The 14,716-nt window shown below is 37.1% G+C and overlaps 2 protein-coding genes and 2 long non-coding RNA genes across 5 annotated transcripts in view; 2 read left to right on the plus strand and 2 right to left on the minus strand.

Moving 5' to 3' along the window:
• LOC137240705 (uncharacterized) overlaps nt 1–14,716 on the minus strand; it is a 41,502-nt gene that overhangs the window by 15,105 nt on the left and 11,681 nt on the right. The gene's annotated exons all lie outside the window — the stretch shown is intronic.
• On the minus strand, nt 341–2,890 carry LOC137240706 (uncharacterized). Its single transcript, XR_010949808.1, has 2 exons — nt 2,624–2,890; nt 341–1,170 (listed from the first exon to the last, which is right to left on the minus strand). It is a non-coding gene; the product is annotated as an uncharacterized lncRNA (long non-coding RNA).
• On the plus strand, nt 6,182–8,822 carry LOC137242663 (uncharacterized). Its single transcript, XR_010950329.1, has 4 exons — nt 6,182–6,347; nt 6,411–6,553; nt 6,638–6,963; nt 7,021–8,822. It is a non-coding gene; the product is annotated as an uncharacterized lncRNA (long non-coding RNA).
• Nucleotides 13,724–14,716, plus strand: part of LOC137240704 (uncharacterized) — a 73,918-nt gene continuing 72,925 nt past the window's right edge. The window contains exons 1-4 of one of the 2 annotated variants that reach the window (XM_067767301.1): nt 13,724–13,941; nt 13,999–14,118; nt 14,188–14,318; nt 14,488–14,700. In XM_067767301.1, coding sequence (XP_067623402.1) covers nt 13,812–13,941; nt 13,999–14,118; nt 14,188–14,318; nt 14,488–14,700 — 594 coding nt within the window. In that variant the 5' untranslated portion in view covers nt 13,724–13,811. The remainder of the gene's footprint in view (nt 13,942–13,998; nt 14,119–14,187; nt 14,319–14,487; nt 14,701–14,716) is intronic. The other variant, XM_067767299.1, reaches the window with a different exon arrangement.

Here is a 14,716-nt window from a genome sequence, read left to right on the forward strand (position 1 = left end):
TAACGGGTCAGCATGCGGTGGTTTTTGATGTCGGCGATTTTGGTCTAATGAAAACCAGGCAAAAAGGTGACGTCAAATTTGAACAAGTGAAAACTGAGAATAATCTATAACTCAGAAATAAGAGCTTCCAACAGATCGATCATTGCACGAGTGCGTATTCGAATTACACAACCGAGAGAAGGGGTTTCAAGAGATGTACAAGGTATAATGGAAACACCTATCGCCTTGTTGGTCCTGATAATTTTCACTTTGTGTACTAACTTTCTGATGCTCCAGCCAGTCCTATCAACGATTTCACGGTTGTAGTAGTTAACGGGCCAAAAATAAGAATGAATAGCGATTCTTATTAATATAACCACTAACATAAAATAATTTATTTACATCTTTATATATACTTTATATTTTACTTATAGTAACACGTATTTCAATCGACATCTATATTTGGAAGCGGAGAAAGAGAGAGACCTCCACTGAGTTGGGAGAGGCGGTTGGAGGAAGGCTTGATCTCCCTTGGTGGTCCCAACATGTGACAGACATACCTGGTGTGACTTGTTACGAAACGGCCAAAGTCGCCTAGGCGGTTAAATGCCAGTTAATGAATACACTGTAGTGAAAAAAATGGCTATGAACTATCTTCATTATCATTGTTGGTAGGCTCTGATTGCTTAATTACAAAATTTTGTAGTTCAAGAATTGTGTTGATACGAAACTGCATAAAATTTGCATCCGTTAATTTTTCAACATCCGGCATTAAACTTAGTAAGAACATTTCTCGATAGTTTTTGCTTTGCTCCCTTTCCGCGCTTTTACTGGATTTAGATGGCTTTACTTCCTGTAAATCCGCCATGTAGCTTACTTCGCTATGATCGTTTTTCCTTTTTATTGCCTTATTCATTGGCAGTTCTGTCTTCTCTGGCATTTCGACCATTGGATCGAAACATGTACTTTCGTCTGCGTAAATTTCTTCGAAATGTCTGCTGTTTTCAAACTGGTCCATACTGGAATATGAATCGTCCCTTCTACTGTATCGGCTTTTGTCTGAAGCTTTAGGTGGCCTAACATATTTTAGCACAAATTCCATATAGTCGTGGAGATAATAGCGGTGTCTTCTCTTAATGCTGCGTACCATACTACTGCGCAAATATCGCCACTTATCTTTACAATCGGCAGCTGAAAAATAGGAATTTAAACAAAAAAAATATTCCACTTAGTAAATATGAGGCGAATCTTTTTAAAAACCATCGGTCCATTTTACATTGGTACAACTTCGATCGGGATATTGCAACTCAAAGCTTTAGTACCTAACTTAACCACCCAGTTGTAAATGTATGCATGGAACATCGATATTGGAGTATAAATGCATGAATGAAATATGCATATTGTATCAATGATAATGTTAGTAAAAATACGCTTTTCTGAATTTTATTTTTTAATTGAAAAAAATTTTTTTAACAATATTGAGAGCTCGGTTAAGCGAGCCTTGAAGCCAGAATTTTGGTGTGATGGCGAGCAAGCTACCACCACCTTCTCGGCGCTACCATGAAGATATTCACAAAAGAGCAAAAAAAAAAAATACACCTGCCGAGAGCCAAACTTCGAGGCAGAATGCAGTTTTTTGCACGAAAATCGTTTGCATAGACGTAGAAAGTACTACCTACATACAGTCACTGAAAATTTGTAACTTTTTTTAAAATATCTTTTGACAGAAGTAATATTCTTCTCTGTTATTGATACAAAATGAAACTTTCGATACCTTCAGGCCATCCCTCCCTCCCCAATGTTGTTGTAGCGATAAGGTTGCTCCCCGAAGGCTTTGAGGAGTGTTATCGATGTGATGGTCCTTTGCAGGATACAAATCCGGCACGCTCCGGTACCATAGCACCATTAAGGTGCTAGCCCGACCATCTCGGGAACGATTTATGTGGCCATATTAAACCTTCAGGCCATGAATCTGGTATTTTAGTCTAGTATTTTAGTCGGGTCTTACGACAGGCAAACCTACCGCGGGTATATTATGATCCCCTAACTCGCTGGGGTCTCCCTCCCCATCACCAAGTTCCATGAGGAGCTTGGGGTCGCCAGAGCCTCGTCTGTTAGTGAAACAGGATTCGCCTCGGATAGGTGAGGTTGACAATTGGGTTTGGAGAAGCTATATATTGCGCTGGCAACCTGAAGGGTTGCGCTACACAGCCCCTTGATTCTGGTATTTTAGTCCCCTCTTACGACAGGCATACCTACCGCGGGTATATTCTGACCCCCTTACCAGCTGGGGCTCAACCATCGCCTCTAACAGCAGCATTCTTATGGTCTAACAATCCTGTTGGAGCTGCTAGTTTCCTTTAACCGCGATTATGGGACTTTTATAACAATTGTGCTTGTTTTAAGCAGCTATTTGAAGTTTTATCCCAATGCTAAGGCAACGGCGCATGTTGCGTGGTTTTCCTCCCACGACCCGAACGCAGTAGCACCAGTGTATAACACATAGAAACGTATTCAAATTAACGCATATGAGTTTATATCGCTGTTGGCCAATTTAACTAGCTGAGGGGACTCCTATTAAACACGCAACTGCATGTAGAACAGAATTCTTCTTAAACTGTTGATTTAACATTTTCTTAGTTACCTTTCCACCCGATTTGCTCTGAAACTTCTATCCAAGCCCGCTCCGTACAATCCCTTCGTTGATACTCTGGAAGAGTGTTGTCATATAAGCACGGATTTGTTTTTACTAATTCAATAAATTCTATTATTTGGTCCATTTTAAGCCAATAAATATTTCTGAAATTTTCTTAACAAATGAAACATTAAGACGCGTAAATAAGAGAGATGAACGTAATAGATATGGCAATTTTAATGATAAGTCAATGACTAGCCGATAACGATCGCTCGGTTTCTGCGTTATTGGTTTAGCAACGCTGGCTTTAATAAACTTACTTTTTTCATAAATAGATGTCGCTGCTCGGCCTTTAGCCGCGGTATGAAATGAAATACAACGGCGACATCTACCTATCACAACTCATATGTACAAAAATATCACGACTCCCAATGATCCAGAGCATTCCCGTGAGAATTGAGCGTTATACGGAGCTAGAAAACTCACTGGATGATGGCTATTGTAGATTACCCTGCAAAAATTGTTGGATTACGTGTTCCATTTTCTTCATGTTGGAGTACTCTAACAATACTCCTTTGCAATACGTTTGCGAACCACCATCAGCCGATCATTGCTCGTTTTTTAACGACCGTGATCACGACATGATGACGATTGAACAGAGTTGCCAAAAGTAAAATATTGCGTACAAATAACTGATAATACAATTTTACTATGGCAACCCTGATAAAATATAAAATGCAACCGCGCACTGGTTTTATGTATACATACTATAGTATAGAGAAATGTTAGTTTCCTTATTCACGCAAATGCAAAATATCATAAGAATATTCATAGAAAAAATATAAAAGTTGTATTGCCCCTCTTCATTTACTTTCATTTTAAATTAAATTTACTCCGATAATTCTTGCCGACACAAATCCTCTTTAGTACTTTGGCATATGATCCTCTGTGGGTGCTCCATGGAGTACACAGTGAAAGTACTTTGGAAAGTACTCTCACGTATGTACTCTATGGAATACTCACAAACAAAGCGAGAGTGGGATCACCTACTCCTCTCCTAGGACATCGCAATGTTAATTGGAGCACATTTTTTATATGAATACAGATTAGATTTGGAGCAGTCCTATACTGCCAATGGAGTATTCCATACATTATTTATAGAGTACTCGCGTTTTTTGAAGGGTCGGGCATATGTAAATATGGTCTAAAGGGCCGTTTAAACTTGACGTATCCACCGTAAAAGATAGTCTGGTCGTTTATAAATGTTCCGGAAAATAGATTATTTAATGTCAAATTTTCTCGTTCCTGTGGAACTTTTTCTATGAAAAAAATCCGTATCTCTAAAATTTTAAATATTGAGCTAAGTTTACGATCGAGCGTAATCGGGTCGAGCGATGCGACGAGAAATGCTCCATCGATTGTTACATATTCGCTAGCGTTATCGCTGGCGATTGAGTTTTTATAGTAGAGAGAAATCGCAAGCGATGGAATGCTCAACAATATATTATTAACGTTGTGGCAGTGTAGAGAAAGCAACATGCGTACATTAAATCGTAAAATTTTTTATTAGAAAATAGCTATTACGAAAAAATATTTAAAAAGTATACATAAGAAAAAAATATCAAGTGTATCCAATCCCGATTGTGGTAAACTGCATGACGCAAATTCCACAAACACTGCTTGTCACGTATCTTTTCAATAAAAACATCTATATATTTCGCTAATTTCGCTGAGCCAAATCAAAATATTTTGGTTGCAAATTCTCGTCGCTTTTGTCGCTTGTACTCGCTCAATTCGTTTTACGCTAAATCGCTTTGTAATAAACATCTGCATATGCAGTAATATAATTGATCGCTAACAGCGATTCTCGTCGCATCGCGCGATGCCATTACGCTCGATCATAAACTTAGCCTTATGCATGTATTAAAGGGTACTAAAATTTTCGAAAATGGGTGTGGCACCGCCCCTTTTTGTCTAAATAATTTTCATTGTTTCGGGAGCCATAACTCGAAGAAAAATTAACATATCGTAACAAACTTGGGTACATATAATTTCCTTATAGCAGGAAATATTTCTAGTAAAAATGGATAAGATAGGTTAAAGAACGCGCCCACTTTTACATAAATGACTTTAAAAAGGGTCGTAGGCAAAAATAATAAGTTAAATGTTAGCCAAAAATAGTTTTGTACCAATCGTATTTTGTGCCATTATAACAAGAAATGGAAAAAAATTCAAATCTTGAAAAATGGGCGTGTCACTGCCCCTTTCATACAATGCATTTCCCAACGTTTCTGTAGCCCGTTTCTGTAACCTTGCGTTATAATAACGAACGATTTGCTATCGCAAGGCACGTATCGCTTTCGATATGAAAAGTGTTTCTGTAACGCACTCAATTCACCTTGCGATATAATAGTGGTGAGTTTTTATCATATCGATGGAACAATCGAAATGGAACATAGGATCTGTCACCAATAGCGAAAAAGTTATAATAACAAACACAAATTCTTTTTAATCGCAAGAGAAGAAAATTCAAGATTCATTATAAATTGTGAACTTTTGCTTAAACTGGAATTATAAGTGATTTACAATCATCCCTTGACTATAATAATAAAAGAAAAATATTGTGCTACAGGTATTTACTTTGCGACGTGTTAGCTGCTTAGGCACGTCTGAATGTTGCAAGTATATTACCATTATACGTTTGTTAACCTTGCGATTTAAGAGGCAATCTAAGCGTCCTCTTGTTGTTATATTTCATTGGAGTATGGTTTTACGTGGCGGGTCCCGAGCCCAGTGCACAACCCGCTCAGCGGGGGTGAAAATATTACTTGGCACGTTTATATAGCGAGCCGCTTGCTCCAAGACAGACGCCCGCTTGCAGCCGCACCTAGAGGTGTACAGACGCTGCCGATGAAATCTCCCCCGGCTAGCCCTTAAACCGATTATGTCAGAGTGGCCTAGCCAGGTTGTCGCCTTCTCACATTAGCTCACCGCTAAACGGGTGTTTAGCGGCTACCCAGAGGATACTTGGCCGCAAGCGACCGGCAGTAGTGAGCTGCTTGAACCGCATGCAAAAGAATCGCTCTGGCCATTCCCAGGTGAATGGCGGTCAGAAGCTTTCCCCACTTTCGTGGACTTCTACACACGGCCCCACCCTCCAACTTTGGGAGTGTTCGAGAGAAAAGTTCTTCGAAAGATTTATGGACCTCTACGCGTTGGCGATGGCGAGTACCGAAGAAGATTTAATGATGAGCTGTACGAGCTATACGCAGACATCAACATAGTCCAGCGAATTAAAACGCAGCGGCTGCGCTGGCTAGGCCATGTTATGCGAATGAAAGATGATGCTCCGGCCAAGAAAGTGTTTCTATCGGAACCCGCCTATGGAAGCAGAGGTAGAGGGCGGCCCCCACTCCGTTGGAAGGACCAGGTGGAAAACGATTTAAACCCTTGGTGTGACCAATTGGCGCCGGTTGGCGGAGCGAAGGAGCGACTGGCGCGCCTTGTTGGACGGCCATAACCGTTTAGATGATTAAGCGCCAATTAAGTAAGTAAGTAAGCGTCCTCTTGCCATCTATTGGAATTGGAATATTCAATTCCCAAAACCGGAAAAAAATACAGTTTTTTATCTCGATCAGGCAATTCCTGGATATATTGCAACTACTTCCAAAATGTCCATAAATTCAACAACGACAACCTTCCGAACTAAAAGCATACACCACGGAGTATCCAAGTAAGTAATGTAACATTCTAAAATTCAAAATTACAAACAAAACTATACTTCCTCACGCAATAGCAATGGCAGCATGTAACATCACACGGCAACGCCTCAGATGGAGCCAAGTACTTTATTGAAAACCTTTTGTTTCAAATATATGAACTATTTGACGACCAGAATTTAGTTGATGTGACAATCAAATTAACAAATCCATCTTCCTTGTAAGTAAACTTTCATTTGAATTAACGCTATTGCAGCTTGTATGTCACATACATTAGCTACGCTTGTTATATATGTATTTACAGAATTACGGCTCATCGTCTAATTCTATCGGCGGCAAGCCCTTATTAGCTCCCTTTATAGAAACCACCAATATCGACAGCGACACTTTCGAGCGCTTAATCGCCTTTTACTATACCGGCAAAACGCTCATAACCAATGACAATGTGGATCGGATGTTAAAAGCGGCTTTAATACACAATTGAAAGGCGCTGTTGCAAACTGTGTTGATTTTATAATAGAGAATATAACCGATTTCACATTGCAGCAAGCATATAGTCTGAAGAAGTAGATTCAGTGGGAGATACTAAATGAAAAAATTCTGGCTTACGAAACACAAAACCTTATGCATGTAAATTAACGTGTGCGATTATTTGAGCATTAAATTTATTGTTTTATTATCTCACAGGTAACCCAGAGCAGTGAATTTTTAGATTTTGACGCCAAACAGTTGCAACCTATCATAGAAAGAGACAATTTGTATGTACGGTGCGAGAAAGGTGTTTTTAATGCTGCAAAACGTTGGTATGATTATGATGCTTCTGCGCGCAAACATCATCTGTCAGAATTAATTGCTTGTCTGCGGTTAACCCAATGTAATATGGTCTTTAGTATGGCTAATATTCATCCGTTACCGGGTTGTGAAAACTTGGCATTAAAGGTTTTAACTTGGCATAGATACCCCTTGGCTCGTTCTAAGCTGACATTGAAGTATACAGAGAAACGTGGTGGCCAGATTCCTGACGAAGAATCACTTTTGGCTCTTAACCGATGGATAAATAAAACTAGGATATGACTCTTTACAAATGGTTTATGATATTATTTGTAAAATGTTAAAGTGAATCAACACTCGGTGTTAAAGACCAGTATAACTAACAATAGGTTCCCGCACAAGATCACGGATCGAAAACTATTTTCACTCTAGTGATAAGGAGATTCCTTGAAGATTTTCGGGAGTTTAGCTGTTGTCGATGTGGACAGCATATTGATTCGGTACATTCCGGAAAATACCACCATTAAGGTACTTGCCCGACCATCTCGGGAAACCACATTAACCCTTCTACCTTTTTCCGAAAGGAACTTGGGGTGGCTTTATCGTGGCCTGCGAAATAAATAGGATTCGTTGGCTTGTCTACTTGTATCTACCTCTGTATCTTCCGCAATATCCAAATAGCATTAATTTACTATCATTCCCTTCCAGACCGTAAAAAAGATTTGGTTGAGCTGCAGGCCGGCGAATACGTTTCCCTGGGATTGTAGAAAAGAGTATACTGGCCGTTGATTGGCTACGGATAATTTTACAATTTAGAATAGGAAGAACGAAATTAGCGGCCAAGGAGGAAAAGGCAAACAAGTTGCATAAAATTATACACAGCAGACAGAACCATAAATGTAATACTCCTATATTGCTAATAGAAAATGCTCGCAATGTGTTTTGAATTCGGAATCAAAACAAGACAGCTTATAAAATTTTTGTGATTGTAGCAGCATAAGTGTGACAAGAAAAAAATTTAAATTTAGGTACATTCGATTGTTGAATACAAAAACAAAAACGTTTAAACATCAATATATCGGCACTCTGATGTTTGGGAATGTACCTAGCCTTTTGTAGCAACATAGGAGTATTACATATATGCACAGAACACCCCCAGCGGGTTAGGGGATCAGAATATACCCGCGGTAGGTATGCCTGTCGTAAGAGGCGACTAGAATACCAGATTCAAGGGGCTGTGTAGCGCAACCCTTCAGGTTGCCAACGGAATATATAGCTTCTCCAAACCCAATTGTCACCTATCCGCGGCGAATGCTGTTTCACTAACAGACGAGGCTCTGGCGCCCCAAGCTCCTCATGGAACTTGGGAGTGGGGAGGGAGGGAATGGCCTGAAGGTTTAATGTGGCCACATAAATCGTTCCCGAGATGGTCGGGCTAGCGCCTTAATTGTGCTATGATACCGGAGCGTACCGGATCTGTATCCGGCAAAGGACCATCACATCGATAACACCCCCCAAAGCCTTTGGGGAGCAACCTTATCGCCACAACAACACGAACAACAATTTTTTAACTATAATTATTAGTATATATAAATGATATTTTTTTTTTTTTTTTTTTGTAAATATAATTATTAAATATAATGGAAGTTGTAATGTGTTTTTAGGTGAGTTATTACGTTTATATTTATATTGTGTAATGAGTTAGAGAAAAAAGAAAACGTTATCTATTTGAATGCTGATTAATATGTATGCACTACTATATAAACTACTTTGCGACTATTATTTCAATATTCAATATTTCTTCATTAAATTTGTTTCATAAGTAGTTTTGTATGAAATAGATACTTTGTATGTATGTACAAAGCATTGTAATTAATTTGAAACACTTTATTCAAATTTCAAGAAAAATCGAGAAACCAGAATTCCATCAATACTAGCTAAACAAAATTCAACTTTAATCCTAAAATTTCTGCTTATTTTTGACATTTTTTTTTTTCTGAAGTGTTTAGCATATTCTCCCAAACAAAAGAAATAAGTTTAAATAGAGAAATGGGGCTAAAAAATGCATATTCAGACAGTTTTTAAGATTTCTAAGAAAACAATTTTAAAGCTTGGGGTGACTTAAAAAGTTTCTCGAATTTGGAGTGTTCAAAATTAATTACTATGCTTGTTGATATAAAATTATGAAAAAAAATATAGAAATTGAGAAAACAACGTAAAATAGATAGAATTTACATATATTTGTGTTTAAATTTTGCTCCTATATTTTTGACTACGGCCACGGTTTTTTGTCGGTCGCTAGAGATATATTCTTTCAACCAGTTTATAGAAAAACGCTGATGCTGGGGATTTTTAAGTTGTAATGGCTTTTGAGAATGTGTATAATGGTAATTTAATCATTAAAAGACTGTGGTTTTAACGACATTTCTATTGACTTGAGGGTTTCGTGCATACATGTCAAATTCCAATTAGAATTAGCAATTGATGCAATTGGTTTATATTCTCTAATTCATTAAACAATTAGAAAGGTTTACCTAATTCCCATTAGATAATTGAAATTTTTATTCTAATGGTAAATCTAATTGCAATTAGTTGCCATTAGCAAAAAAAATTGGTTTACCTTTACAATTAGAAATCTAATTGACTTCTGCTAATGCAATTAGATATTCAATTGGCTTGAATTAGAATCAATTATTTTGATAAAAATAAATTTTTTCAAAGAATTATTGAAGTGAACGAATAATGATCTAAATAAATATAAATAATTGATTCTAATTCGAGCTAATTGAATATCTAATTGCATTAGCAGAAGTCAATTAGATTTCTAATTGTAAAGGTAAACCAATTTTTTTTTTGCTAATGGCTACTAATTGCAATAGATTTACCATTAGAATAAAAATTTCAATTATCTAATGGGAATTAGGTGAACCTTTATAATTGTTTAATGAATTAGAGAATTTCGCAAATGAAGGTTAATTAGCAATCATTAGCATTATCTAATCTAAGGGGGATTCAAGGGGTTGTGTAGCGCAATATATAGCTTCTCCAACCCAATTGTCAACCTCACCTTCGAGCGGCGAATCCCGTTTCACTAACAGACGAGGCTCTGGCGACCCCAAGCTCCTCATGGAACTTGGGGGTGGGGAGGGAGGGATGGCCTGAAGGTTTAATGTGGCCATATAAATCGTTCCCGAGATGGTCGGGCCAGCACCTTAATGGTGCTGTGTTACCGGAGCGTATCGGATCTGTATCCGACAAAGGACCATCACATCGATAACACTCCCCAAAGCCTTCGGGGAGTAACTAATCGCTACAACAACAACAACAACATTATCTAATAATTACTTAACATCTATGGTTTCGTGTATGGCTTTCAGCGTATTTAAAATTTCGCAAGTTAATTTTTGTTACCATTATTAAATTCTCTTTGCCTTTCGTCTTGGTCTTCCATATGTTTTTTTTTTCGGCGTAAGCACCGCCGAAAGTATTATAACCACATGGGGTCGATTGAGATGTAGCTGGGTCGAGTACGGTAGAGTTTGTCTTTGGTTTTGGAGTCGCCCTTGAAGTCACTTTTGGAGTTTGGTTAGTAAGATCCAAAAATTCTAGGTCATCTTTTATTTCATTTGTCTGCAAATAAAAACATAAAATGTTAGTATATATAAACAAGCAGCAATAAACATTTGGATTCACGACACAATCCAAAAAAACATTCGCCTTGCCGAACTTATTCTGAACCTATGGGTTGCGACGTTTTTACCGAGAATATTTATGTAAATTTCCCTCAGAAAGTCCCCCTTCCTATAGTTCTTTTTTATATTTTTTAGAAAATCCTTTACGTTTTTGTTCACGCTGTACTAGTGCAGCATATTTACAGAACAAGAAAAGGTCTTCATCATTTCGTATAAGTGCCGGAAAAGCTTTTCTGTGAAATCCTCCATTTAATATCGACTTCGTTGTCCAAATAAACGGCGTATACGGAAATTGGTTCATCAAGTCGTATGAGCGTAGTTTTGTGCAATACTTTCTTTAAAACTAAAAGCTTGGCATCCAACTCCATTGCTGATATATGTATGGACAGTTCTTAGATGTATATAATAAATTGATCAATATTTCTTCCTCCAAATTCACACTTCTTCAGAGACAATTCCTTGCTTTTCTGCTCAGTCTCGCCCAAAAAACAAATTTCTGCTCTCTATTAAGTATTCACACGTTCACCGTGAAATATTTTTGCTGTTTCAGCTTTTTTAAATGCTAAAATTGACAAACTCAAGAATGGAAAAATGAAAAGCTGCTTAGCACACAAAAAATTCAAATTAAAGAAAATGTATGCTATGTATACCTTCGGAGCTAGTGATATGAATATCGCAAGAAATAACGAAAATACATATTCACCACTCATACGGAAACACTACCTTGCGATAACAATGCATCAGGGTTGCTTTTTGCGATATAATTCGTATCGCAAGGATACAGAAACGGGCTACTGGAGCCATAACTCGACGAAAAATTTGGTGTTTAACAGGAAATATTTTCAGTAAAAATGGACTAAATCGGTTAAATTGCCTTCTTTTTATAAAAGATTTTGTAAAAGTGTGTAGATGCAGGTAAGCTATTTCTAGTAAAAGTTGGAAAATTTCGTTAATAACCCTGTCCTTTTTTTAGTAATAACGCTTTTTAGTACAATGGAACTTGAGTGTTTATGTTTATTTTTCTGTTATATCTTTATTTTAAAATAAACAGCAGGGAAATCCCCATATCTGAAGGAAACTGCATTATTACCCGCTTAAGGTCATTGGTGTTAGGCTCAGTATCCTTTTTGCTCCTTTTAACTGAAAATTAGTTCAGAATAGAAGTATATGTATATGCATTTTTACGTAGCCTTGTAACACTATTAAGCACACAAAACAAACAACAACAGCATTTAAAGCGTACAGCTAGGTATGTAATGTTCGGTTTCACCCGAACTTGGACTTCCTTACCTGTTGCTTTTAAATATGGCAAAATATTTTATGTATACACATATGTAGGTACACATATTTATTTCAGTGCTATCATGGCTCAACTATATGGTTGGCTCATCTCATCAGCTGATTTTATTATTTTTCATTTCACTGGAGTAGAGATTGTCAGAAGGAGATGGCAAACTCAAAATGAAACCAACACATTGACAACATTTTCTTACTACACACAAAAGCTGCTAAGCTTTATGCAAAGCGAATCTATACCAGGTGGTGGCAAAGCGAATTCAATCAATTCGCCGTGTAGATGAATGTCAAGTCAAAAGAAAATTTTCATAGATTTCGATTAACTGACATTTTGTTGTACAAGGCTTTGTATGGAAAATTATCAAGAAGAAGCAATCAGCTGGTGGGATAACACCACCTCTACTGAATTCGCCTTGGCTTTATGTTTTCATTCCATTCCATTCGTCTAATACTAAGACGGCCCATACATGACACAAAAGCCATGCGCAAATATAAAACGACGGAATTTGTGCAAATGAAAATTTTGACATACACGGCTCAAAAACACTGCGCAATATTCATTTTTAATGTAGCGCAACAAATGAAACATGTGTTTTAATTGTATAAAAAAGGCACTAATTGTATAAAAAACACTATTTATTTTCCACAGTGCTGGTAATCCACAGTATAAGTCGAAAAACTCGCACCAGAAGTGTTTATTTTCCATTGTATTTATAATTTTTATATTCTAGTTGCAAGACTAGCTCAACTCATTGCAGCACTGCGCAATAATTATTTTTCAACTAGCGCACCAAATGAAACATGTGTTCTAATTGTATAAAAAATTATTATGTATTATTGAATTTGTGTGAATTCCTGTTACAAGCTAGAGATGGTTCTTACGCCTTCGATATTAACATTTTTAAGCAATAATTACTGATGTTATATTATCAGAAACCACAGGTAAACTGTGTAAGATTCACCACACACGAAGAAAAAAGCATGTGCAATATTTGCAGACATGTGTAAATATCAAAATCGTTTTGATTTTAGCGCAGTTCTCTGCGCAAATAGCGTAACCAGTGCACACACCAGGCAAATCCTTGTGCAAATTGGTGCATTAAGCGGCAATCGAGCGACACATTGCGGCAAAAGTTTGTGTTTATTTTTGTTTGCAAAATGGACGACACAGTTTTTGAAGCTGTAATTATTTCATTTTTGTGCGAAGAAGAGGAAAGGAAAAGAAAAAGGTCGTGGCTATGGGTCCAAGACATCTCTTCCTCAAGATATGAGGAAGGAAAGTTCCACACTCTTTTGCCCAAATTGAAAAAAGATGGTGCAAAATTCTTTGCATGTATTCTTATGAGGCAATTCACACCTAGCGGCAGCAGCACTGCGTGACACTTCCCAACGCGGATTTTTTGCCTAGTTGATCAAATTTACCGCGCTGTGCCGGGTCGCGCTGTGCTGCTGACGCTAGGTGTGAATTGCCTCATAAGAATACATGCAAAGAATATTTGGAGTGCAGTGCAGTGCTGCGTAGTGCAGCCTAATGTGGCCTTACCTTAATTCCGCCTTAGAAGCTGAGTCAGAAAATACATCCAGTGTAGAGATCTTGTTAGAAAATAAAATCGATATGTTCAGTCTGATTTCCCTCTATTTACGTTTGGTTGTTATCTTTGGTTTGGTTTGCTATTCTATTTGCATATAAAAGCTATATACAAATTATTAAGTAAAAATATGAATAAAAGAACACTTTCTGCATTAATGAGCATCGAAGAGAAAAAATATAGACAGAACGTCAAAAAGTTTAGAAAAAGTGAAGCGGCAAGGAAATTAGCAGCAGCAAAGAGAGAAGCAACTAATTATAGTACTAACAACTTCAAGCATTATTTAACTTATTATTTTATTAATCTTATGTTTACAGGAGAAGATCCGCTATCATTTAAAAAAGCTATTGAAGCTGAGTTCAGTATAAAAAAACTTGATTCAACTTCTGAGGGTTCAATGGATTCCGGAGAATTTATGAATGTCGCAAATGAAAAAGGTGGAAATTTAAACAAATTTATTATGCTATTCAATAATCATTAGTTGCATAAAATTTATATTTCAACAGGTACTAATAGTCTTCTGAAAGCCATTTTGGATTTGCAAAATCAAACATTTAGCCGCATAGCTAATATAGAAGCTCGATTGTGTACTTTGGAAAGTACCGTGGAAAATTTTTACACATGGAGTAAAGAGAATGTGAGGACAACTTTTTTCTTTAACAAATAGTTTTTAAGCTGTTGACGGTATCACTTTACAATACTGTGCTTTTTAATTACCATTTTATAATTAAGCATTGCTTTGCCTTGTAAAATTTTACGATAGTAATGAATGCATAAATAAAAATAAATAAACAATTTATTTACAGACACTAAGTATACCAGAGGAAATGGCGCGGGACAAAATGATTCGTGAAAGTAAAGTGTTGGTACAAAAACTACAAAAGTCGGTATGCCAATTAACTGGAGAGGAAACTGAAGAACCAGAAATAGATATCACAGCATCATTGCCTATATCATCGTATGAGGCAGCTGTAGAGTTCGAGGACAAAATGAGCGATCCAGATTATAAAGCAGCAGTTGTTAGTATTCTATAGA

Source organism: Eurosta solidaginis, chromosome 2 (genome assembly GCF_040869045.1).
Source record: "Eurosta solidaginis isolate ZX-2024a chromosome 2, ASM4086904v1, whole genome shotgun sequence".
Classification (NCBI taxonomy): domain Eukaryota; kingdom Metazoa; phylum Arthropoda; class Insecta; order Diptera; family Tephritidae; genus Eurosta; species Eurosta solidaginis.